Here is a 27,823-nt window from a genome sequence, read left to right on the forward strand (position 1 = left end):
GCATAGAAAATTCACTGCATTTAAAAGAAATATCCAGTGGGATGCTCCTGTAAAGTCATCAGTGAATGGTGCAAAATGCTAATTATATGGAGGTGAAAGGGCTTTTTTAGTTTTCAAACAGTAGCCTTCAGGAGAATAGATATTTTCTCACAGCCAGAATTGTCAAGGCAACTGAAGGCTTTGTTTCGGCAAGTTGATCAATAGCTCATTGTGGGTTCTGATAGGGTTTTATTACCTTCTGTATCCAGGTCAACAAACACTTGTGGTGAGCAGCTAAACTCTTGCAGTCGCAATACTGTTGCAAGGAATCCTGGTCTGTCACCTCCTGTTCTCGACAGATGAAGCACTCGAGGGGTTCGTCTGAAATTTTTTAAAAAAGTGAAGGTTATAATGAAACAGCTTCACGGATTAGTCAGCATCAAACTAGCCAAATAATTAATACCTATATCTTTGAAACAATGAAGATGATTAAATAGGATTATGTCTGAGATATGTTAACCAAGGGCATGTGTATCTCATGCTCACTGTATGCGCAATGCATGGCAATCAGATATATAAGCACATTTATGTCACACAGGTATACTGCATGTCTAATTGGATGCTCGTAACGTGTATAACCTCATTAATTGAAAACAGGCTGGATCACCCTGGAAGCTAGTTATATGCAACAGTAACTTTCATTTCCCTGTCATAATGTACCTGAAGTTTTAAAAAAAGAAGGTGCAGTAATCTGCACTCTGCTTAACAATCTAGTGACTGTGGGCAAGCTAATTTTCCTGAAATGGCCAAGTGGCAGAGAGAAACTTCCATCATGTCTGCTCAGAGGTATCCTAATCTATTGCTCAGTGGCACAGACATATTCTAAACTGGGAATGCACACAAATTGCTGGAGGAACTCAGCAACTTAGGCAACATCTATGGAAGGGAATAAATAGTTGATGTTTCAGTCTGAGACAGTTCTAGTCGAAGCATCAACTGTTTATTCTCCTCCACAGATGCTACCTCACATGTTGAGTGTTTCCAGCTTTTTGTGTGTGTTACTCAAGATTTCCAGCACCTGCAGAATCTCTTGTGTTGATTCTAAACCAGCAAACCAGACGAGAAAAAAGTTTCACAAACATGAGAAAATCTTCAGTGCTGGAAATCCAGGTAACACACACAAAATACTGGAAGAACTCAGCAGGCCAGGCTCCATCTATGGGAAGGAGTAAATCTTTTGGGTCGAGACCCTTCATCAGGTTCAAAAAAAAAGACAGAAGTTTGTTGTCTAAATTGGGGTGGAATTTCTCTGGATTTGAAATGAAGCACTGTAAAAAGAGGGAAATTGCAAAAATGTGGACAGTTCTAGTTTGACCAGGCCTAGTTCAATGAGGCCTAGTTCCATCAGGTCCAGCTCTATCACTCCCTCTCTCAGCTGACATTCAAAATTTTTTAATGACACTGAAAGGATGCGCTGTCGCTCCATTTTCTGGACTCCATGCAGAGTCCAATCTTGCTAGGATCCTCAGCATTACAATGCTTTACTTCCTCCCTGATCATGTGCCAACCAGATTTGGTATGCCATTAAACAATCTCTTCGATATAAATGGAGATTCCAACAGGCTAAATGGGGAAAGGTAAATACTTAGTTATTACATATTTTACTTTATTTAAAATTGTATATTTTTATAATATATAAAAATCAGATCTAAGAAATTAAAATGGGATCAAAAATCAAAAAGACTGCTGGAAAAGCGCAGCATATCATACAGTAACACACACAAAATGCTGCCAGCAGGTCAGGCAGCATCTATAGGGAGAAGCGCTGTCAACGTTTCGGGCCGAGACCCTTCGTCAGGACTAACTGAAAGGAAAGATAGTAAGAAATTTGAAAGTAGGAGGGGGAAGGGAAATGTGAAATGATAGGAGAAGACCAGAGGGGGTGGGGTGAAGCAAAGAGCTGGAAAGGTGATTGGCGAAAGTGATACAGAGCTAGAGAAGGGAAAGGATCATGGGATGGGAGGCCTAGGGGGAAAGAAAGGAAGAGGGGAGCACCAGAGGGAGATGGAGAACAGGCAGAGTGATGGGCAGAGAGAGGAAAAAACAAACAACTAAATATGTCAGGGATGGGGTAAGAAGGGGAGGTATCTGTGGCAAGAGAAACAGGGCCATTGTTTCAGGTAACACACACAAAACTATGGAGGAAAGGATTAGATGCTGCTTGACGCTGAGTTCTTCCAGGATTTTGTGAATGTTGTTCAATATTTCCAAGATCTGCGGAATCCCTTGTGTTGATATTTTCAGGATGTGACTTTTCAGCAGAGTGAACTGGATTGGAGTGTTGCCTGTCCCAGGTAGCAGGTTTCACCTTAGAGGTGTGTGCTACATTTAGTCTTCAATTGCGGGGTCAAGAATTTCAACCACTTGATTACCCTGCCCATAGAGTCATAGAGTTATTCAACACAGAAACAAGCCCTTGGCCCATCTCACCCATTGTGATGAAGGTGCCAGGCTGAGATATACTCCCATTCCCTGCATTTGGCCCAAATCTCTTTAAACCTTTCCTATCCATTTACCTTTCCCAATGTCATTTAAGCATTGGAATTGTTCCTGATCCTACCATGTTCTACATAAGAACATCAGAAATAGGAGCAGGAGTAGGCCTTCTCACCTGAGAAATAATAATGGGGGACAAAGAGATGGCTGATGAACTAAATGTGCATTTTGCATCAGTCTTCACTGTGGAAGACACTAGCAGTATGCCTGATGTTGTAGTGTGTAAAGGAAGGGAAGTTGGTGCAGTTACTGTTACAAGGGAGAATGTGCTCAAAAAGCTGAAAGACATAAAAGTACTTAAGTCACCTGGACCAGAAGAACTAAGGACCCAAACACTGGGGTTCTGAAAGAGGTAGTGTTAGAGATTGTGGCGGCATTAGAAATGATCTTTCAAAAATCATTGGACTCTGGCATGGTGCCAGAGGACTGGAAGATTTCAAATGTCACTCCATTTTTTAAGAATGGAGGAAGGCAGCAGAAAGGAATTTATAGACCAGATAGCCTGACCTCAGTGGTTGGGAAGATGTTAGAGTCAGTTGTTAAGGACAAGGTGATGGAGTGCTTGGTGACACAGAACAAGATTGGATAAAGTCAACGTGGTTTCCCTTGGGGAAAATCTTGCCTGACGAACCTGTTGGAATTCTTTAAGGAGATTACAAGCGGGATAGTTAAAGGGGATGCAGTGGATGTTGTATATTTGGACTTTCAGAAGGCCTTTGACAAGGTGCCACACATAAGGGTGCTTGCCAAGTTAACCATATAACATAACAATTACAGCACGGAAACAGGCCATCTCGGCCCTTCGAGTCCGTGCCGAACGCTTACTCTCACCTAATCCCACCTACCCGCACTCAGCCCATAACCCTCCATTCCTTTCCTGTCCATATACCTATCCAGTTTTTTTAAATGACAGTATTGAACCTGCCTCTACCACTTCTACTGGAAGAGAGCCCATGGTATTACAGGAAAGTTACTAAGATGGTCAGAGCATTGGCTGATTGGTAGGAGGCAGCGAGTGGGAATAAAGGGATCCTTTTCTGGTTGGCTGCCAGTGTCTAGTGGTGTTCCACAAGGGTCGGTGTTGGAATCGCTTCTTTTTATATATGTGATTCAGATGAAGGAATTGATGGCTTTGTTGCCAAGTTTAGAGATGATATTGAGATTGGTGGAGGGGCAGGTAGTGTTGAGGAAACAGGTAGGGTGCAGAAGGACTAATCAGATTAGGAGAATGGGCAAGGAAGTGGCAAATAAAATATAATGTTGGAAAATACATGGTCATGCACTTTGGTAGTAGACATAAATGTGCGGACTATTTTCTAAATGGGGAGAAAATGCAGGAACCTGAGATACAGAGGGACTTGGGAGACCTTGTGCAGAACACCCTGAAGGTTAACTTGCAGGTTGAGTCGGTGGTGATGAAGGCAAATGCCAAGTTAGTATTCATTTTAATGAGGCCTCACCTTGAGTATTGTGAACAGTTTTGGGCCCCTTATCTTAGGAAGGATGTGCTGGCATTGTAGAGGTTCCAAAGGAGGTTCACAAGGATGATTCCAGGAATGAAAGCATTATCATACGAGGAACGTTTGATGGCTCTTGGTCTGTACATGCTAGAATTTAGAAGGACGTGGGGGGATCTCATTGAAACCTTTCGAATATTGAGAGTTCTAGACAGAGTAGATGAGCAAAGGATGTTTCGCAAGGTGGAAGAGTCTCAGACAAGAGGGCACAGCCTCAGGATAGAGGGGCATCCATTCAAAACAGAGATGCGGAGAAAATTTCTTTAGCCAGAGCGTGGTGAATTTGTGAAATTTGTTGCCACGTGCAACTGCGGTGGCCAGGTCATTGGCTGTATCTGTGGCAGAAATTGATAGGGCCTTGACTAGTCATGGCATCAAAGGTTACAGGGCAAAGGTCAGGAAATAGGGTTGAGGAGAAAAAAAAGCGGATTCGCCATATTTGAATGATGAAGCAGACTCAATGGCCAAATGGCCTAATTCTGGTCTTATGGTTTTATGTGGTATCTGCCTGTGCATCAGCCTCCTCAGGTTAAACAAAGTCTTGCAGAGGTGTCGCCATTAAAAGAATAATGCCTTAGAAGGTCATCACACTCAACTCGAGTGATCACACTTCTCACAGACTACTGCTCCTTTGTACAAATTTACATTTTGATTAGAGATACAGTGCAGAAAAGGCTCTTCTGGTCCTTTGAGCCTTACCACCAGTCCCACACTCATTGCATTTTATTCTCCTTATACAAGTAGATATTCTCCTTTTCCACATTCATTCATACAACTCCTGCCAGATTCTAGCACTAAGCTGCACAATAAGAGAAATTTGGGGGGGGACCATTAACATACATAGGACATAGAACCGTACAGCACAGGAACAGATCGTTTGGCCCACGGTGTCTGTACTGAGCATGATGTTGATGCAAACTGATTCTCTTCTGCCTGTACATGATCTATGTCCCTCCATTCCCTGTATATTCAATGCATACATCTAGAAGTCACTTATACACCATTATCATATCCTCTTCCACTACTACCCCCAGGCAGCCCGTTCCAGACACCTATCACTCTTAACGTAAGTTAACTTGCTCCACACATCTATAAACATTCCTCCCTCACCACAGATTCATGTTTTTTTCATATCTGATCCAAGAAAATGATGCTGACTGTTCATCCTATCTATAAATCTCATAATTTCAGAAAATCCTGTTAAGTCTCCCATCAACCTTTGATGTCAAAGCACAAAGTAAATTCAGTTATCAAAGTACATGTATGCCACCATATATAATCCTGAGATTCATTTTCTTGTGGACTTAATAAATCTATAGGATAATAACCATAACAGAATCAATGAAGGTCCAATCGACTAAGGCGTTTCACCAGAGTGCAGAAGGCAATAAACTGTACAAATACAAACAGAAGAAATAACAATAAATAAATAAACAAACAACTAAATAAATAATATCAAGAACATGAGGTGAAGGGTCGTTGAGATGAAATGCCTAAACTCCTCGCTGCTGCCATCAGGAAGGTGGTACAGGATGCTTGGGACTTACACCCCCAGGTTCAGGAACATTTATTACCCCTCAACCATCATGATTCTGAACCGTTGTGAATAACTTCACTCACGTCGACTTTGAAATGATTCTACAACCTATGGACTCACTTTCAAGAAATCTAAAACTCATATTCTCAATATTTATTTATTTATTAGTTGCTTTTTTTGCATTTGCATTTATTGTCTTACTTTGCATGTGGGTTGTTTGTCCCTCTTTGCTTTGGTGCAGCCTTTCATTAATTCTATTGTGTTTCTTTGTTCTACTGTGTATGTCTACAAGAAGATGAATCTCAGGGTAGTATATGGTGCCGTGTGTACTATAATCATAAATTTACTTTGAGTTTTGGAAGGGGAAGTTACTGGCATTAGATTCAGTGTTGCAGCATTGGGAAAAACAGTGCTTCAGTTCTTTTAACAGTGAAGCATCAGATCCTGAGTTTGTAGCAGGAAGAAAATGTCTTCATTGCTGAAAGCCATTTCCCATTTATTAGCAACATGATTGGTGCAGAATACAATTAATCTGCTAGGATGGTAACTTTACAAGAATCTAGAGTGATAAAAACAAAATGCCACTGCACTCATGTAGGATAACATGCAGAATACAATTGAGTATAATTAAGGAATGCAAACCCAGACCAACCTGACAAAATATTTTCACTCAATGGGGAATATTAATTTTGAAGGAATTTTAGGAACACATCTGAAAATGTGTTTGTGGCCATGGTCTTTTGCTGAGCCCATGATTCCTTTGGCAGGTATTTTACCGTGGAATGCTATGAACATAGAACATTACGATATAATACAGGCACTTCGGCCTTTTAAGATGAATCTAACCTTTGACTCTTACATAGCCCTCTATTTTTCTATCATAAGACTATAGGACATAGGAGCAGAATTAGGCCATCTGGCCCATCGAGTCTGCTCCACCATCCAATCATAGCTGATCCTTTTTATTCCCCCCCCCCCCTTCAACCCCAGTTCCTGGCCTTCTCCCCGTAACCTTTGATGCCATGTCCAATCAAGAACCTACCAAACCTCTGCCTTAAATACACCCAATGACCCAAACTCCACAGCTTCATATGGCAACACATTCCACAAATTCACCACTCTTTAGCTAAAGAAATGTCTCCACAGCTCTGTTTTGAATGGACGCCCTCTATCCTTGTCCTAGACTCTCCCACCATGGGAAACATCCTTTCCACATCTACTCTGGAAACCTTTCAACATTCGAAAGGTTTTAATGAGATACCACCACCCCATTCTTCTGAATTTCAGCGAGTACAGACCCAGAGCCATCAAACCTTCCTCATATGATAACCCTTTCATTCCTGGAATCATCCTTGTGAACCTCCTCTGGACCCTCTCCAATGGCAACACATCACTGTTCACAATACTCAAGGTGAAGCCTTACCAGTGCCTTTTAAAACCTCCGCATTGCCTCCTTGCTCTTGTATTCAAGAACTCTTGCAATGAATGCTAACGTGGCATTTGCCTTCCTCACCACTGACTCAACCTGCAGGTTTACCTTTAGAGTGTTCTGCACAAGGAGTCCCAAGTCCCTTTGCATCTTAGACTTTTGAATTTTCTCCCCGTTTAGAAAATAGTTTGCAGATTTTTGTCTACTACCAAAGTGCATGACAGTGCATTTTCCAACATTATATTTCATTTGCCACTTTCTTGCCCATTCTCCTAATCTAAGTCCTTCTGCATCCTACCTGTTTCCTCAGCACCTGCTCATCCACCAAACCTTATATCATCTGAAAACTTGGCAACAAAGCCATCTATTTATTCATCTAAATCATTGATATACAGCATAAGAGAAGTGATCCCAAAACTGACCCCTGCAGAACATCACTAGTCACTGGCAGCCAACCAGAAAAGGATCCTTTTACTCCCACTTGTTGCCTCTCACCAATCAGCCAATGCTCTGACCATGTTAGTAACTTTCCTGTAATACCATGGGCTTTTAACTTGGTAAGCAGCCTCATGTGTGGCACCTTGTCAAAGGCCTCTTAAAGTCCAAATATACAACATCCACTACATCCCCTTTATCTATCCTACTTGTAATCTCCTCAAAGAATTCCAACAGTTTAGTCAGGCAGAACTTTCCCTGAAGGAAACCATGATGACTTTGTACAATCTTGTTCTGTGTCACCAAGTATTCCATCCCCTCATCCTTAACATTTGACTCTAGCATCTCTAGCATCTTCCCAACCACTGAGGTCAGGCTAACTAGTACATAATTTCCTTTCTCCTGCCTTCCTCCTTTCTTAAAGAGCAGTGACATTTGCAATCTTCTAGTCCTCTGGCACCATGCCAGAGTCCAATGATTCTTGAAAGATCATAACTAATGCCTGCACAATCTCTACTGCTACCTCTTTCAGAGCCCTAGGGTGCAGTTCATCTGGTTTGGGTGACTTATGTACCTTTAGGTCTTTTAGCTTTTTGAGCACCTTCTGTCTTGTAATAGTAGCCGTATCCACTCATGTTCCTTCACACACTACAACATCAGGCATACTGTTAGTGTCTTCCACAGTGAAGAATGATGCAAAATACTCATTTAGTTCATCGGCCATCCCCTTGTCCCTCATTATTATTTCTCATGCCTCATTTTCTAGCGGTCTTATATCCACTCTCATTTCTCTTTTATTTTTAACATACTTGAAAAAACTTTTACTATCCATCATCCATGTGCGTATCTAAGAGCTTCTTCAATGTCCCTAATGTATCTGCCTCTACAACCACCTCTGGTAGACTATTCCTTGCATTCACCACTCTCTGTGTAAGGAACTTATGATGCATCTTAAGTACATCACTAACTGATTGCTTTATAGTTCAATTTGGAGGTGAGGCATTTTTCTACTTCTTTAAAATTAGCTTTAGGCAAAATGGATTCAATCTGTATATGAGAGATACATCAGGTTTCGATCTCCAGTAAGAGCAAATAAATTGCAATTAGTAAATACAAAGTGATGAACAAGTGAATTCATGATAATATTGTGACATATCACAATCTACCAGATCACCATTCAGAGGGCTCACGAGCAAGCGCATCTCACAAATTGGATTGCACGGTGCATTTTGAAAATAATTTGTAGCATTCTTAAATCAATATGACAATGTACATTCTGCATGATTGATACGTGAGTCAACCGAGTTTAATTGCTTAAAAAATACAGAAAACAATTGGTATTGGTTTATTAGTGTCATACATGAAATACAGTGAAAATCTTGTTTTGCATACTGTTCACACAGGTCAATTCATTTCACAGTGTGTTGAGTTAGAATAAGCTAAGACAATAAAAATGTGGAATAAACTGTAAAAGCTATGGATAAAGTGCAAGGTAGGTAAACGATAAAGTGCAAGATCATAATGAGTTAGTTTGCGAGGCCAGGAGTTCATCTTATTGTAGAAGAGGTCTGTTCAAGAGACTGATAATGGTGGGATAGAAGCAGTCTTTGAACCTGGTGGTACACAATCTCAGGGTTTTATAGAAGGTCCCTGGCCTGATGGGAGAAGGGAGAAGACAGAATGCCCAGAGTGGGTGATGTATTTGATTCTGCTGGCTACTCAGTATAGACAGAGTGCACGTAGGGAAGCTGGTATCAGTAATGTGCTGGGTTGTGTCCACAACTCTGAAGTTTCTTGCAATCATGTGCAGTGCAGTTGCCATGACAAGCTATGATGCACCGAGATAGAATACTTTCTATGGTGCATTGATAAAAATTTGGTAAGAGTTGATGGGGACATGTCAAATTTTTTTAGATTCCAAAGGAAGTAACTCTGTAACTGGATCTTGGACTTCATGAAGCTGAGACTTCAGAAAGTTCGTGCTGGAAGCAACATCTCTAGTTCCATCACACTGAGCACCATTGCTCTCAAGAACCGTATGTCAGTCTGTTGCTGTTCACATTGCTGACACACAACTGTACTGCTAGATCCAGCTCTAACCACATCATTAAATTCACTGATGACACAACAGTGGTTGGCCTCATAAGCAACAATGATAAGTCAGCAAACAGAGAGGAAGTAGAATAGCTCAAACACAGGAACTTGAGTCTTAACATGGACAACACTAAAGAGATGATTTTGGACCTCAGGAAGATACGGGCTGACCATTTGCTACTGCACACCAACAGCTCTTCTGTGGACAGAGTCAACAACACCAAGTTCCCTGGACTGCACATCACAGATGACCCCACTCGGTTCAGCAGTACCACCTCTTCAGTCAAGAAAGCACAACAGTGCCGCCGCCTCCTGAAGAGGTTGAGGCATGAAAGGCTCCTCATCCCCATTCTTACCACATTATGCTGCAGAGTCATCGAGAGCATCCTAACCATCTGTATCGCTGTCTGGTACGGGAACTGCAACTGCCCATCGGAACATAAGGCCCTGCAACTGATTGTGAGGATTGCTGCACCACCAGGGTTCCCCACCCCCTTCCACTGAGGATGTACAGTAGATCCACTGTGTTTGCAGAGCCCATTGTTGTCAAGGACCCTTCCCATCCATTCTGTAATCTCTTTGACATCCTGCCGTCAAGCTGAAGGGACCACTTTATAAGAATAAGGACTTGTTTCCTCCCAGACTGTGAGACTTCTGAACACCCTGCTGCAACCCAGTACACAGTATTTATGACAGCGCCAGTGGCACTAACACTGCTGTATATTTCACCACATGTCGTACATGCACTTTATGGCAACGTACATCTACAGAGTACTTCTTTATCTGTCAGTATTATTGTGTTAATATTATTTTATGTGCTGCATGTGATATACTCTGTGTTTTGTACCTTGGTCCCTGAAGAACTTTGCTTTGTTCAGCTGGATACGTGTGTGTGGTTGAATGACAATAAACTAGAACTTGAAGTAGAGGTGTTGGTGAGTTTTCTTGGCCATGACATCAAAGTAGTTAGACCAGACCAGGCTATTGATGATGTTCACACCTAGGAACTTGAAACTCTCAACCTCAACACCGCCAATGTGTTAAGGGGCATGTGCTGTACCTTCCCCACCACGTTTCTAAAACAAATGACCTGCACCCTGTGCTTGGCTGACATTAAGAGAAAGGTTGTTGTCATGACACCATGTCTCTAAGTTTCTATAGATGCAGAATGGAGAGTAACATGACTGGTGGGATCATGGCCTGGTATGGAAACTCCAATGTCCAAGCATAGAAAATCCCACAAAAAGTGGTAGATGCAGCCCAGTTCATAATTGGAAACACCCTCCTCCACCTGCCACCCTCCCCCTCTGCCATTGAGCCTATCTACAAAGAGCATTGGCGTAGGAAAGCAGCATCCATCATCAAAGATCCTCACACCATCTGGACTATGCTCTCTTTTCAATGCAACCATAGGAAAGAGGTACGGGAGCCTCAGGTCCCTCATCACCAGGTTCAGGAACAACTAATACCCCTCAACCATCAGGCTCCTGAACCAACATGGATATCGTCACTCACCTCAACACTGAACTGATTCCACAGCCTGTGAACTCATTTTCAAAGACTCTACAACTCAAGTTCTCAGTGTTACTTATTTATTTATAATTATTACTATTATTGTTATTTGCTTTATTTGCACAGATTGTCTTCTTTTGCATGTTGGTTGTCAGTCTTCGTGTATAATTTTTCATTGATTCTATTGTACTTCTTTGTTCTACTGTGAATGCCTGCAAGAAAATGAACCTCTCAGTAGTGTATTGTGACATATACAGAGGATTTTAGGTAACTGGGACACATCAGGAACCAATCAGGACCTCATTTTACCCCAACTGGCTGAATTTTCATGGGAAGTGTTAAAAGGGCAAACTACCATTTAACTAAGTAACAAACTATGAATATAAATGAAATACAGAACAAATTAAAACACTACTGGATATTGTCTGTTGTAGCTCACGGTAACAGGAAACTTATGCGGGAGAGTGCTTAAAGTGGGGAAGCTGTTGCACTGGGGTAGTTCCACTCTCTCAACCTAGGAAGGCTAGCTCCAGTAGTATGAGTAGATATCACAACTGGGGTCTTCCCTGGTTGCAAGGGATGGCTAAAGCTTTAACGGATTTTTTTGGAGAGTATATAGACTAGTTGCATCACAGCCTGTTACGGAAGCACCAGTGTCCTTGAATGGAAAATCCGACAAAAAGTAGTAGATATGACCTAAAGCCCTCTCCACACAAAGGAAACAGCATTATGAAGGACCCCATGCACCCCTCATACAATCTCTTCTCCCTCCTGCCATCTGGGAAAAGGCACTGAAGCATTCGAGCTCTTATGACCAGACTATATAACAGTTTCTTCCCCCAAGCTATCAGACTCCTCAATACCCGAAGCCTGGACTGACACCTTGCCCTACTGTCCTTATTTATTGTAATGCCTGCACTGTTTTTGTGCACTTTATGCAGTCCAGTGTAGGTCTGTGGTCTAGTATAGCTTTCTCTGTGCTTTTTTTATTACGTAGTTCAGTCTAGCTTTTTGTACTGTGTCATGTAAACCATGGTCCTGAAAAATGTTGTCTCATTTTTACTATGCACTGTACCAGCAGTAATGGTCGAAATGACAATAAAAGTTGACTTGACCTGACTTGACCATTGAACTCATCTACATAGAGTGCTGTCGCAGGAAAGCAGCATCCATCCTCAGCGACCCCCACGATACCGGGTTATGCTCTTTTCTCTTTGCTTCTATCAGGGAGACGATACAGGAGTCTCAGGATTCACACCACCAGACTCAAGAACAGATATTTACCCCTCACCCATTGGGCTCTTGAACAAGAAGGACAAATTTCCTCAACTTCCCATGACCCTTCACTGAACTGTTCCCACAGCCTATGGACTCACTTTCAAGCACTCTTCCTTATGTTCTCCACAGCGATTATTTATTTATTTTTAAGTATTACTATTTCATTTATATAACCTTTATATAACCTTTTAAGTATTACTATTTCACTTATATAACCTTTTTTTTATATAACCTTTTCTTCTTTTGTATTTGCACAGTTTGTTGTCTTTTGCACATTGGTTATTTGTCCATTCTGTTGGGTGAAATCTTCCATTGATTCTATTATGGTTCTTGAATTTACTGAGTATTCCTGCAAGAAAACGAAACTCAGAGTTGAATATGGTGATGCGCATGTACTTAGATAAATTTACTTGGAACTTGGAACTTTGAAATTCTGTGCATTGTCAAGCTCTTAGTACTCCACGGAGCACCGTAGAGCTGTCTTCCTGGCCGTTGGATCTTACTGTGGATCTCATCCAGCCAGTTTGCCTGATCTGATTTTGTACGCTAATTCAGGCACGTCCCTATTTCACCAAGGTATGAGATTCATCAGCTATCCTTACGTGCTGCAGAGAAACAGCTACTTAGAGCTAAAGATGAGAGCTGAGTATTTATTGGAGACCAAAAGTAACATTCAAAATGATTGTTGATGCTTTCAAATTCTTCGTAGGTCTTAACTTGCTGAAGTAAGGAAATCGTTTCATTATCACTCCCCATTGTTTCTGGAATCGCCAAGCCTCAATGCTTAAAACAGCAGTGAGCAAAACAGTTCTGAATTGTCTTACTGCTTATATCTTGCCAACTATCAGTGACAAAGATCACTGTTTATTCAACATGAACGCACACAATTGAGATTGCTTAAAAGCTGATTGCTCTAAGCATGGTGTAGCATGTAACAGCCACAAGAATGCACACAACTGACACCAGTTGGAACTTGTTTGTCAAGTCTCCTGTCCCAGTTAAGCCTCATAGTATCTCAAATAAACAAACTGAATCCTGGTAATTTTCCTGATTTGTTTTTATTAAGACTATAAAATATAGGAGAATTAGACCATTTGGCTTATTAGGCCTCACTTGGAGTATTATGAACAGCTTTGGGCCCCTCATCTTAGAAAGGATGTGCTGAAACTAGAGAGGGTTCAAAGGAGGTTCACAAAAATGATTCCAGGATTGAATGGCTTGTCATATGAAGAGCATTTGATGGTTCTAAGCCTGTATCCACTAGAATTTGAAAGAATAACGGGTGACCTCATTGAAACCTATCGAATGGTGAAAAGACTTGATAGAGTAGATGTGGAGAAGATGTTTCCTATGGAGTCTAAGACCAGAGTACATAGTCTCAGAATAGAGCTACACCTCCTTTTAGAGCAAAGATGACGAGGTACTTCTTTAGCCAGAGAGTGGTGAATCTATGGAATTCTTTGCCTCAAGCAGCTGTGGAAGTCAAGCCTTTCTGTATATTTAAGGCAGAGGTTGATAGACTCATGATTGGTCAGGGCAGAGAGGGATATGGGGAGAAGGCAGGAGATTGGGACTGAGCGGAAAATTGGATTAGCCATGAGGACCAGACTCAATAGGCCAAATGGCCTAATTCTGCTCCTATATCTCATGTCTTATAGTAACCATTCTCTTATGTCAATATGATACCAATGCAGTCTCAAGCCAACAGGAAAGTGACAGTAACTCAAATAACTTTATGTTACAACAACGGTGTGCAGTAGAGCATCTGTGAATGCACATGTTAAATTTTGCAGTGGATGGTCTACAACAGCTGAAGACCATGTTCGTACACTTAGTAACCACTTTATTAGCCGCAGGAAATACCTAATAATTTAGCCGCTGAATGTAGTTTGTTAGCATTCCAGGGTTCAAATGGCCTAATTCTGCTCCTATATCTTATGCTCTTACGGTCTTAAAATTAAAAGCCTCTGCTATTTTAGGCAGAGCTTAGGGGGGATAATGGTGCCTAACAGCAACTCCTTTGCTTGCATCTTTGGAAACAGCTCTATTTCCACCTTTAATATCTTTATTTTTCCTTTTCAGGGTTCTTTTGAAGATCCTGACCTGGAGTTACACACAGATTTCGGCTCTTTGCGGGAATGGGACCCATTCTCGGGGTTCCACGACTGGCTGTTATTCGACATGCCAGGGGCTTGGCCTGGGAGTCTCACTCGTGTTTGGAAGCCTGAGATCACAGGGCTCCGGAGACGGGTAGATCGAGGGTCAGTGTCACGGCAGGAAACTCATGTGTCGTCAGGAGGTCAGGAAATCTTTTGCTGTGGGCCTGAAGACCTGAGGTCTTTGCGATCTTCAGATGGAGAGCTCGATAAAAGCGATGAAGCGGACTTTTAAGATCATAAACCAGTGGGTTGTTGTTATGTCTCCCGCTGGCTGTGAGAATGGGGGACACTTCCCTCTCCCTTGCCAGGGAGAGAGAGAACCTGTGGTTTGTCAAATATTGGATGAAATGTGAAGCCTTTGGGGTAACTTTGGTCTGTGTCTTTGCTATCGTTTAGCACACGGTTGGGTTCAGTGATGGTACCGACACGTTTTGTTTTTTCTGGTGGGTGGGGGGGGGGTCATTGCTTGCTGCCGCTTACACATCGGTGGGGGAGACCTTGGGGTTCTCATGTTTAAGTGTCGTTCATTCTCGGGGGCACTTCTCTGTTTTCGTGGATTTTTACAAAGAAAAAGCATTTCAGGATGTATATTGTATACATTTCTCTGACATTAAATTGGACATTTGAACTTTTGAAAACCTACAGCCAGATGTTGACCTAGAGGGGACCACAGAAGAAAAAAATGGTAGCTTCAACTATAGCGAGTCAAGAAATGGATATTGTGAGTTCCTTGGAGAAGATTAAGGAGAGCAATGGTCTGTAAATGGTATGATTTATACCTTTACTGAAAGGGGAAAGCATCGTTGTATATGTGAATGTATGTATACATGCCCAATGTAGACAGAGTGCTAAATAAGTTAGTCAGTTTCACGTGCTTAAGCTGTTCTCTTTGTCACTTTCTGTTCAACATTACCCCCATTATTCACAGTCACGGTTAAGAAAGCTGCACAGACGCTATAGCAGCGAGAATTCCTTCCTTAGGATGATGTCCTGGGACCATTGACATAATTCTGGGACATCGCATCCAAAGAACAATTCAATACTCCCTCAAGCACTGGAGTGACTGCAGATCTCTGCATTGCAGGCCTCTGGAGTAAGACTTGAACTCGCAACATTCAGATTCAGAGATCAGAGTGACGTTCACAAAACCACAGCTGAAACAACGACAATTGCTTAATCAAGTCAACACGCAGCAGCTCACATTTGAACACAGAACACAGAAAAGTACAGCACTGGAAATGTCCCTTCAGCCCACAATTTTGTGCTGAACTAATTAAGCTAACAAACTTAATCTTGTCTTTCCACACATGGTCCATGTTCTTGCATTCATATTCATTTGCTTCAAACTAAGACATAGGAGTAGAATTAGTCCACCTGCCCCATCAAATCTACTGCACCATTTGATCATGGTTGTATGTTGCCACTCAATCCCATTTGTCTGTCTTCTCCCCATAACCTTTGAAATACTACCAATTAAATACCTATCAACCTCTGCTTTAAGAATAATCAATGACTTGTTCTCCTCAGCCGTCTGTGCCAATGAATTCCACAGACTCACCACCGTCTGGCTGAAAAAACTCCTTCTCATCTTCATTCTAAAGGAACGTCCTTCTGTTCTGAGTGTGCATCAGGGATCAAGGAACTTTGTTCACCACATACTTCCACATGCATTAGGAATTCGCTGTGGTACGTTGGACAGAGAGCAACATACAACAAAAAAAAACACCATTCAACAATTATAAAGAATGAAGGATTATGTAAACAATAAAATTAGAGGTTAAAGGGCAGATAAAATGTGAATAAATAAATACCTGCATGTATTTACAACGTAAACAGTTTAGAAAAAATAGTGATAAATATATCAAGATGAACGCCTTTAATAAGTGTAAAAATGTAATAAAATATGGAGCAAATGTTTTGAGATTGAGACAGGATTTGTTATGCTATCCCTACAGAATTGAGATTGATTTCCACTGACCCTGCAGACTGCTGTTATAAAGGCACATATTAAACTTCAATGATTTGCACTTCTATGGAAAGAGAAAACACTTACAAAGCCTCATTTTTCCTGTTTTGTTCTTGAGCTATTGATGGGCAAAATTTACGAGTTACATTGCCACAGAGTTGCCACCGTGCCGGAACTCTGGCCTGACAAACGATCGGCTTCAGAGCGACTATGCGCGGCTGTTTCTTCATGGCAGGTTGCCCAATGATGGAAATAGGCAGCTCCCTGGCAGTGCCAGAGATGGGGAATGGGCACTTCCATTAAGCAGGGGCCACTGCCATATCAAGGAATATGTTGGGCAGAATGTAACTCATGGACACACCTTACCAAAGATTCAAAATAACCTTCAGACTTTTGTGATCGACTGCAGCACATTAAGGGTCAATTTCACCCATCTGTAATGTTGAATATCTGGGTGTATTCCAGAAGCATGGAACTGAATATAATTTCCTGCTTCTACTATTACCCCTTGTGAAAAATGCCTTAATATCAGCAATGGGTGTTGTCCAACAACGTTGTATACAAATATTGTGAGAAAAGGCATACTAAACTGTGTCATGGTACTTGGATAAGCAAACGTGATTTAGTGGTGTACTGAGAAGATAATCCAAAGTCACTTTGGGCTGAAGTATACCTATTTCTTCTTCATAGACATTGCTTACAAGGACAGAATATATCAGTTTTGCCAAGAGTCAAACTATCTGCTGTCGCTTGTAGATCAGATCAGGATGGTAGGTTTCATTCAGTAATGCACATGCAACACACAAAGAGGCCATTCAACCCCCGGGGTCAATGCCAGCTTTGCAAAGATAAGGAACACACTCAGGACCGCAGCAGGCCAGGTGGCACCTATGGAAATGAGTAAATAGTCGATGTTTCAGGCTGAGACCCTTCATCAGGACTGGAAAGGAAGGGGAAACATCAGAGTAAGAAGGTGGGGGGAGGGAGCAAGAAGTACAAGATGGTAGATGATAGGTGAAACCAGAAGAGGGGGGTGGGGGGGTGAAGTAAAGAGCCAGGAAGTTGATTTGCGAAAGAGATAAAGAGCTGGAGAAGGATGGATCTGATAGGAGAGGACAGAAGACTGTGGAAGGGAAGGGGGAGGAGCACTGGGGGAGGTGGTAGGCAGGTAGGGAGATAATGTGAGAGAGGGAAAAGGGAATAGGGTGAAGGAGGGGATAATTACCAGAAGTTAAAGAGATATAATCCAAAGGTGGCATCTGTTGGTCTCGAGAGACCATGGATCTGTGCCTGGAGTTTGCAGGGTGCAGGCCTGGACAGGGTTGTATGGGAGACCGGCAGTTGCCCAAGCTGCAGGCCTTCCCCTCTCCGATGTTGTCCAAGGGAAGGGCACTAGGACCAATGCGGCTTGGCACCGGTGACATTGCAGAGCAATGTGTTGTTAAGTGCCTTGCTCAAGGTCACAAACACGCCGCCTCAGCTGAGGCTCGAACCAGTCACCTTCAGGTTACTAGTCTGATGCCTTGCCCACTAGGCCACGCGCCAACACATAATCCAAAGATGATTCCATCAAACCATGCAGTCTCTTTTTACTTTGTACTTCACCTTATCCCTGCACAATTTTTTTCCTATTTACCCAATAGCTCCCTTTCAGTCCTTTCACAACTAACCTACAAGAGGGGGTAACAAAGTGTCTGTGGGAGGAACTCAGCAGGCTGAGCAGCATCTGTGAGGGGATAAGAAATGTTGATGTATCAGGTTGAAACACTGTATCTCTACTCTTTTTCTCTCACAGATGTTACTCAACCCATTAAGTTCCACCAGTAGATTGTTTGTCACTACAGATTTCAGCATCTCAAAGTCAATGTCAAAGTAAATTTATTATCAAAGTACACATATGTCAACATATATGCCTTGAAATTCATTTTCTTGTGGGCATTTACCAAAAAATAAAGAAATACAATAGATTTTATGAAAAACTATAAATAAAGACTGACAAACAACTAATGTGCAAAAGAAGGCAAATTGTGAAATAAAAAGTATATATATATATATATAAAATGATAAATATAATTTATGTAATTACATAAAATGGCATATAAATTGCTTGCCGTCAGTAGCTGGGGTATAAGAGCAAGGAGGTCTGGGTATAACTTTAGGAAACAACTGGAATATTGTGTCACACTTGCCACACAATAGAAAGGATGTGATTGCACTGGAGAAGGTGCAGAGGAGATTCACCAAGATGTTTCCAGGGATCTAATGTTTCAGGTTAAGAGGAGAGGCTGGTTGTGTTTGTTATCTAAAGGAGGCTGGCGGGTGTGGGGGGTTGAAATTGATAAGTTGCTTAAAATTTTGAAGGGCACTGGTAGTGCAAATAGGAAGACATTTTCCCTATGGCAGAAGTGTCTAAAACCAGATTTAAAAGGTTTCATATGAGGATTACGGGGGAAATGAAGAAGTTATCACCTAGAAGGTGGTGGCAATTGGGAATACACAGCCTGATAATGTGGAGGAAGCAAGTACTCTCAGAATATTTAAAGAGCTTCTGGACAAATGCTTGTATCACCAGGTTTAAAGAGCATGTGCTGGTAAATGAGATTTGTACTGTTAGGTACTTCAAGATTCAAGATTGTTTAATATTATTTCCTGTACAGAAATGTAATGGAGAATAAATTAATTGTTACTCCAGATCTGCACAGATTTGCAGCACAAAAAATATAAAATAAGATCATAATAATAAAAGCACAATAAATATAAGTACATGAGATAGCTTTTATAAATATATATATATATATTTTGATTGTGTGTTCATAAAGTGATGCTAGGCACATGAGTGTAAGAAAGTAACTGTTTTTGGGTCTGGTGGTCTTGACATGGATGCTATGCATCCTCCCTAATGAGAATGGGACAAACAGTTCATGACCAGGGCAAGGTGAGATCCTTCATGAAGTTTCTGGTCCTTTTCTGGAACCTTTCTATTCATGTGACCTGACGTTGGGTGGGCTGGTGTGGGTGATGTGTTGGGCAGTTTTGACTACCCGTTGTAGAGCAGTTTCCGTACCATGCAGTGATGCAGCTGCACGTATGTAGAAGGAAGTGAGTATGGATGTGCAGAGTCCAGCTCTCTTCAACCTCCTCAGAAAGCAGAGGCGTTGGTGAGCTTTTCTGACTGTGCAAGGACCATGAGAGGTTGTGTGGGATGTACACTCCCAGGAGTTTGAAACTGTTTACATTTTCCACTGCTGTGCCACCGATGTAAAGAGTGGTGTGAGTTCTCCTGAAGTCGGTAACTATCCCCTTTTTCTTGTTGATATTGAAGAAGAGGTTATTTGCCTGGCATCATGCACTTGTTGGTTGGTATACATAGAAGTAGTGGTGCTGTTTCTGTGTTCTATTACTCTTCAACTATGAGGACTAATGTAAGATTACCAATCTTAAATGTGAATTGTTCCTTTCTCCACGTATGCTGCCTGACCTGCTGAGTGTTCTCCGAATCTTCAGTTTTTGTTTTCTATTGTACTGCCTTTCTCTGGTGCCATTGTTCACAGCCCCCTGGGACAGATAGACCAATAAATCTTCAAAATAAATTTCAGCAGTGTGGATGAACAGAGGGATCTTGGATCTAAGTCCATACATCCCACAAAGTCGCCACACAAGTTGATAGAGTGGTTAAGAAGAGGTATGGTATGTTGGCCTTCATTATTTGAAGGATTGAGCTTAAGAGCCATGAGGCAATGTCGCAGTTTTATAAAACTCTGGTAGGACCATCGTTATAGTACTGTGCTCAGTCTAGTTACTTCATTACAAGAAGGATGTGAAAGCTTTAGAGAGGATGTAGAGGAGATTTACCAGGACGCCTCCTGGATAAGAGAGCATGCCTAATGAGGATAGTTGAGAGAGCTAGGGCTTCTCTCCTTTGGAGAGAAGGAAGACATACAGTAACTTGATGGCGGTGTACATGATTATGATGGGCCTAGGTAGAATGGACAGCCAGTGCTTTTTTCACAGGGCAGGAGGCCAATACCAAAGGACACCTGTTGCAAATGAGTGGAAGAAAGTTTAGGGAGATGTCAAAGGTAGCTTTTTTTTGTTTTACACAGGGAGTGGTAGATGCCTGGAATCAACTGCCAGGAATGATGGTAGAACCTGATACATTAAGGACATTTGAGAGACTGTTAGACTGACACATAGACATAAGAAAAATAAAGTGTGATGAGTACTGTACTGGATTGCAAACTATTTATTTCATTGAGACACTGTGCAGAATAGGCACTTCAGCTTAATCCTAGACTAAGCACGGAACCATTTACAATAACCAATTAACCAACCAACCAGTACGTCTTTGGACTGTGTGGAAACCCGCATGGTCAGGGGAGAACGTACAAACTCCTTACAGAGCAATGGCGAGAATTGAAGCTGGTTCACCCGTTGTGCTAACCACAAGGCTACTGGGCCACCCATCCTGTTCTATGCTCTATTATATGTTCCAACAGATGAAGATAGCCCTGTAAAGTTACAAGTTGCCTTCTGCTTCCTCCAGATTAACTGAGATTCTACCAGTAAGTGTAACCCTAGCCTATTTCAAACAATGGAAAACCCACAAAAGGCTCTGTTCTTTCACAGCATCGCTGCTTTGCTTCACACAGATTCATAGAACAAAGAGTACAGCACAGGAAAAGGCCATTGAGCTCATAATGTTGTGCCTAACCAGCTAAAAAGCAAATCAAAAATGCCCAAACACGAATCCCTCCTACTTACATCTTGTCCATATCCCTCCATCTTCCTTATATTCATGTGCCTATCCAAATGTCTCTCAAAAGCCTCTAATGTATTTGCCTCTACCATCATACCAGGCAGTGTATTCCAGGCATCCCTGACTTTCTAAGTAAAAAAACATACCCCTCACATCTTCCTTGAACCCCCTCTCACCTTCAATGTATGCCCTCTTGTATTAGACATTTCAACCCTGGGAAACAGATACTCTCTCTCCACTCTATCTCAAAATCTTCTAAACCTCTACATCAGATCTCCCCTCAGCCTCTGACGTTCCAGAGAAAACAACCCAAGTTTATCCTGCCTCTTGTAATAGCATATGCCCTCTAAAGCATCCTCGTAAACCTCTTCTGCACCCTCTTCAATGGCCCAACATCCTTCCTAGAGTGGAGCAACTGGAACTGGATGCAATACTCCAGATGTGGCCTAACCAGAGTTTTATGAAGCTGTAGCATGACCTCCTGACTTCTGAACTCTCTCTACTCAGTGCCTCAACTTAATGTCCCAAGTCCCACCAAGTCAAGTTCACAAACCTACTAATCACATTTCCATTCTTGTAAACTTTTAACATGAAAAGAATATATTTCAGAATACATACCATTTGTTAACTAACACTGTAAGGTGATAGCAGTACCACAATGCTCTCTTTCTGCCTCTGGTATAATATCCCTTTCAATTTAACATTATACTCTGCAGAATGAGCCAAGACCATCTGGGTGTCACAATGCACAATAACAAGGCGTGAGTCATTGGGAGCTGCCCAATATATCATCAACACTTGACCTGCTGGAGTGGAACTCATTTTAAGAGGTATGCATGCCCGACTGTGACACAAATAACTGCAGCTGTATGATCCAATGTGAGGTTTTGAGAGAGTAGATTGTGAGAAACTGATTCTGGGATTTAAAGGTTTCCAATGTGAGAAGCATTTGATGGCTTTGGGCCTCTACTCACCGGAATTCAGGAGAGTGAGGGGTAACCTCAGTGAAACCTATTGAATATTAAAAGGTCTCGACAGGGAAGGGTTTTTCCTATAGTGGGAGAGTCTAAGACCAGAGGACACAGCCTAAGAATAGTGGGACACCCTTTCAGAATAGAGATGAGGAGGTATTTCTTTAGCCATGAGTGGTAATCTGTGGAATTCATTGCCACAGGTGACTGTGGTGGCCAAGTCTTTGGGTATATTTAAGGCAGAGGGGTTAAGTTTTTTTTTTACAGAGAGTGGTGAGTGCATGGAATGGGCTGCCAGCGGCAGCGGTGGAGGTGGAAGCGATGATGTCTTTTAAGAAACTCCTGGATGGATACATGGAGCTTAGAAAAATAGAGGACTATGGGCAAGCCTAGGGAGTTCTAAGGTAAGAACATGTTCAGCACAGCTTTGTGGGCTGAAGGGCCTGTATTGTGTTGTAGGTTTCCTATGTTTCGATGTTTCAGAGGTTGATAGATTCTTAACCAATCAGTGCATGAAGGAATATAAGGAGAAAGTATGAGATTGGGGCCAAGAGGTAAGATGGATCAGCCTTGATCACGTGGCCTAATTCTGCACCTATATCTTATGGTCTAAACTGTTGTGTTAGGTGGAGTGTCAGTAACCAGAGGCTTTAGATATAAGATCACTTCCAAAAGAGCCAGAAGAGAATTAATTTTTCCACTGGATTCACAATGATTGAGAATGCACTTGCCTGAACTAGTGGCTGAAGCAGACTCCACAACACAATGAACTGAATAAAAATGGGGACATCTGCAGAGTCGTGACGAAAGAGGATGAGGGGAGCTAATTAAACAGCTATTTCAATGGACAGTCACAAGTCCTTGTCTGCCATCCGATTCTCTCGATCTGCGTATTTCCTTTCAGAAGGTGAATTGATTGAGTGAAAGCCTAGTCTTCAATATGCGATTGTAAAAGAAATGTATATTGATCCATCCGTTTATTCTGTAATTAATTTTGTACAGCGTTTGAGGTAATGTGATTAAAATCCACTACAATCATTTCCTTTGGACAATGACTCTTGCGAGAGCCACCATCCTTCTGATTCCTTTTGGAAGTTGCCGTTGTTCAGAGATGATCTCAGATACTGTGGTCCTAGGGTGGGACTGTTGCACAGTGATTAATGTGCAGAGTGGGACTCTACTACCCTAAACCCTGTGTAGAGATACCTTTCCAAATGTAGGAATGAGGTTGGACACCTCAGAATCTAGAAATCCCTTTTCAAAAATTTAATAGTGCTAAAATGGTAACAGTCCTTTAAAATCCCCATTAAGATTATAATCATCTAATGGCAGGTTCCCAGAATAGTGCTATTGACTTTCTTTAAGTAATACCATACTTTATCATTTTCAGAGTGCATTATTGTAATGATCTATTGCAAGGTCATGCAGCCAGCAGCACAGAGAAAGGTCACTGACCTGCTAAGTTAACTCTGGCTCCCTCTCTCTCTCTTCCCCTCTCTGCTCCACACCCCCCACCACCCCTCTCTCTCAGTATGGAGGCTGCCTGACCAGCCAAGTACTTCAGAAGTCTTCTGGTTTTATGGAAGCTCGAAGGGTTCAACAGCTGAAGAGCACTGGAGAAAGCGCACAATATCTCAACCACCCACCTGCTCAAAGTTTCATATCGCACTTCAGAATCAGGTTTATTATCACTGACATATGGCATGATATTTGTTGATTAGTAGCAGCACTAAAGTACAATGCAGAACATAGACTATAAATTAGATGAAAATACATTAGAGAAATAGAGAAATAACTAAAAGGCTGATAAAACACAGACATTTAAGAGACTCTTTGGATAGGCAGATGAATGAAAGAAAAATCAAGGATAATTAGCTGCGTTGGATGGAAGAGTTAGACTGACCGTGGAGTAGAGTAGGGTAGTAGGTTAGCACAACATCTTGGGCCAAAGAGCCTGTACTGTGCTGTAATATTCCATCTTCTATGTTCTAGTTTTTAATCAAATCAGTCTTCTGAGAGGGCAAGTTGCTCACACTGAAATCAACATTTCCAGATAATCAATATTATTCCAAATTTTCATACTATCAAAGCACATTTTCAGTGCCTTCTTATTTTTAGTGTTTTACATTTATCACTGTCAAAGCCAGCACTTATTGCTTTGAGAAGGAGAGAGGTACATTGGGACCGAATGTCCAACTAAAGTTTGCTAGACCCTTGCTGGTAAATTGCAGCTATGGTGTGTGTTTGTCAAGGCGACATTCTCCTGGTTGATCCGGCGAGCTGATGTGGAAACGCCAAGCTGTCATAACATGAGTCAGTCAGTTTCTCTTCAATGCTGATTAAATGGAAATAATTGTTCCTCTTTCTACTCCGTAATAGGTTTTCTCTTTTGCTCTCTCCTCCACTCTTCCCTTCCTCTGCACCATAAACCTCTTTCTTCTCCTTTCTCAGTTCTGATATCTGAAAAATTAAATTCTAGAATTCTCCTTTTCTTTCCACAGATGTGACATCTTGTGCTTTTAATTCACAGCCTACTACCAATGCCTCCAAGTCTCTGGACAAAACCAATTCCTTGGTTAAGGTTCATACAACTGCTCTGAACGCCGCTAGGCTATCAAGACGTATATTCTGCCCAGTGGCCCATGCAGTAAAGTATACAATAGAATTTAATTTATTTATTCATGGTTAAAGAGCTTACTCTCAGTTAGGCCACAGTTGGAGTATTGTGTGCAATCCTTGTCATCAGAGTATAGGAAGGAGAGCAGGCAGAAGAATTTTCACAGGATGTTGCCTGGATTAGAGGACTGCAATGATTTGATAGGCTGTACTTGCTTTCACTGGAGAAGAGGTCTCTCAGGGATGACTTGCTAGAAGTATGTAAGCTTATAAGAGACACATAGGGTAGACAGTCAGAATCTTTGACCCCCCGGTAGAGGTATAAAACATGAATGCATTGTTTTAATTATTTCATTTAACTTTAAAGTTCAAAGTAAATTTATTATAAAAGTACATATAGTGTATGTTACCATGTACAACATGAGATTTATTTTCCTGCAGACATACCCAGAAAATCCATAGAATAGTAATTATAACAAGATCAATGAAAGATCAAGCAGAACACAGAAGAAAACAGACTGTGCTAATGCAAATATAAATAAATAGCAATAAATAAAAAGAAACTGAAATAATGAGATAAAGAGTCTTTAAATGATATCATTGGTCGTAGGAACATTTCAATGATGGGCAAAGTGAGTGTAGTTATCCCCTTTTATTCAAGAGCCTGATGGTTCAGGGATAGTAACTGTTCTAGTTTTAATTATTTATTTTAATTATTCTCGTATGTTTCAAGATAACATTAAAAGCTTATCTTGCATATTGTTCACACAAACGAAGTCATTACACCGAGCATTGAGGCAGAGCAAGGTAAAATAATAACAATGCAGAACAAAGTGTGAATTACTGAGAAAGTACAAATGGAGGCATGATCCAAGGAGAAGCAGCTTTAATAATGATAACAGAAGTTTTGACGCGGTAATCAGAACAGTGGTTATATTTCATTAGGAGTTTGAGGAAAATTAGTTTGTCATCAAAGACACTCACAAATTTCTACAGATGTACAATGAAGTGCATCCTAACTGTCTGATATGGAGGTGCTCTGCACAGTTTAGGAAAAAGCTGCCAGAAGTTATAAACTCACCCATCTCCATTATGGGTGCTGGCCTCCCCAGCATCCAGGACACCTTATAAGACCATAAGATATAGGAGCAGGATTAGGCCATTTGGTCCATCGAGTCTGTTCCATCATTTCATCACCATATCTTCACCTCCAAAAGGCGATGACTCAAAATGGCAACATCCGTCATTAAGGACACCCCCCCCCCCCAACCCCATCACTCAGGACATGCCCTCTTCTCATTGCTATCATCGAGAAGGGGGCACATAAGCCTGAAAGCACACACTCAATGTCTCAGCACCAGTTTCTTCCCCTCCACAATCAGATCTTGGAATGGACAATGAACACTTCTTTAGTATTTTCAATCTCTTTTTGCACTACCTATTTATTTTTTTTTATATATACACACTTCTCATTGTAATTTATAGATTTTATTATCCTGTGTTGCAATGTACTGCTGCCGCAGAACAAAAAATTTCATGACATGTGCCAAAGATATTAAACCTGATTCTGATGTTAAAACGCAGAGAGCAGTTGACACCTGGAGCATGCTGCCGGAAGGTTTGAGGATGAAAAATTAGCTTTACTGGTGTCATACATATATAGTACATTGAAACACTGCGTTGATTTGTGTCAACAACCAACACAGACCGAGGGTTGTGCTGGGGGCAGCCCACAAGTGTCACCACACCTCCGGCGCTAGAATAACATGTCCTTAACTCACTATCACTAACCATACGTCTTCGGAACATGAGAGGAAACCAGAGCATCAGGAGGAAACCCATGTGGTCACCAGGAGAATGTAGAATCCCCTTTCAGCCCCTAGTGGGAATAAACCCGATCAGCGACTGTTGGCATTGTAAGGCAATTGTGTTAACCATTGCACTACCATTGCCGCCCTACATGCTAATGTGCCTCCACTTATGCAGCCGTGCCACCAGCTCTTATGGTGGAATCAGACACATTTACTGTTTCAGAGACACCTAGAGAAACAACTAAATAAGAAAGGCGGAGAAGGAAATCATTCTAATGATTTCAAAATTAACGTAGATGGGCAAAATAATCAGCATGAATGTGATGGGCTGAAGGTCCTGCTTCTGTCCTGTACACTGTATGACTCTGAGCCCCTATGTAGAGTAGCCAAGGCATTGAATGATAAATTAGATCCCAAGGAAAGGTAAATAGGTTAGAGAGAGGAATTATTTTATTTCTTTTTAATTTATTTAGGGATAAAATGTGAAACAAACCTTTCTAGCCCAAAGAGCCACACTGCCCAGCAACCTACCTATTTAACCCTAGCCTAGTCACAGGACAATTTACAATGACATCTTTGGACAATAGGAGGAAACCAGTGCACCCAGAGGAAACCCAAGCACACATGGGAGGGACGTACAAACTTTCTCACCGAAGACGTTGGAATTGAACTCTGATGCCCTGAGCAGTAATAAAGTCACACTAACCGCTACGCCGCCACGGCAGATCACAAAACTTGACACACCTGGAGTTGGAGCCGCGCTGGTTGGAGTGAATGATTTGGAGGGGAGAGGATGGGACAGAAGAGTTCCAATGCACGACCAACTAACCCAGGTACGAGGGTGGATCCCTCTAAGCACTGAGCTGAATTGGAGAGGTCGAGAACAGCTTTCTAGGCAGTGAAATCCAAATTCAAAGCGAATCGCTGGAGGGTGTGTTCAAGGCCCAGAGTGACTCACCTTGGCGAAGTCTGACACAAAGGTGAGGTACAATCTGCTGTTTGGACAATCTAACTGCCAACCTATGTAGACTAGAAAGGCAGGGTGTTGAGTATCAGATGAGTTTGAGTCATTCTAGGGAGCCGAGCCAACTTGGAGAGGTTGAGTAAGGCTCCTTTGGCAGCAAAACCTAGGCCCGGAGCAACTCGCCGGTGGCGAAGCCCAGGTCCTAGTGCGAAAATAGTAGGATAGTCCATCTCCCACCCCCCA

At 41.8% G+C, this 27,823-nt stretch overlaps 1 protein-coding gene and 1 long non-coding RNA gene across 3 annotated transcripts in view; one reads left to right on the forward strand and one right to left on the reverse strand.

The window, feature by feature from the left end:
- Positions 1–16,393, forward strand: part of LOC132401722 (uncharacterized) — a 161,513-nt gene extending 145,120 nt beyond the window's left edge. The window contains exon 3 of the long non-coding RNA XR_009514684.1: positions 14,420–16,393. This is a non-coding gene — a long non-coding RNA (uncharacterized LOC132401722). The remainder of the gene's footprint in view (positions 1–14,419) is intronic.
- The window catches only part of LOC132401721 (uncharacterized), a 308,491-nt gene that overhangs the window by 258,476 nt on the left and 22,192 nt on the right, over positions 1–27,823 (reverse strand). For both annotated transcript variants that reach the window (XM_059983839.1, XM_059983840.1), the window contains exon 2: positions 236–360. In XM_059983839.1, the coding sequence (XP_059839822.1) occupies positions 236–360 (125 nt within the window). The remainder of the gene's footprint in view (positions 1–235; positions 361–27,823) is intronic.

Source organism: Hypanus sabinus, chromosome 11 (assembly GCF_030144855.1).
Source record: "Hypanus sabinus isolate sHypSab1 chromosome 11, sHypSab1.hap1, whole genome shotgun sequence".
Taxonomy (NCBI): domain Eukaryota; kingdom Metazoa; phylum Chordata; class Chondrichthyes; order Myliobatiformes; family Dasyatidae; genus Hypanus; species Hypanus sabinus.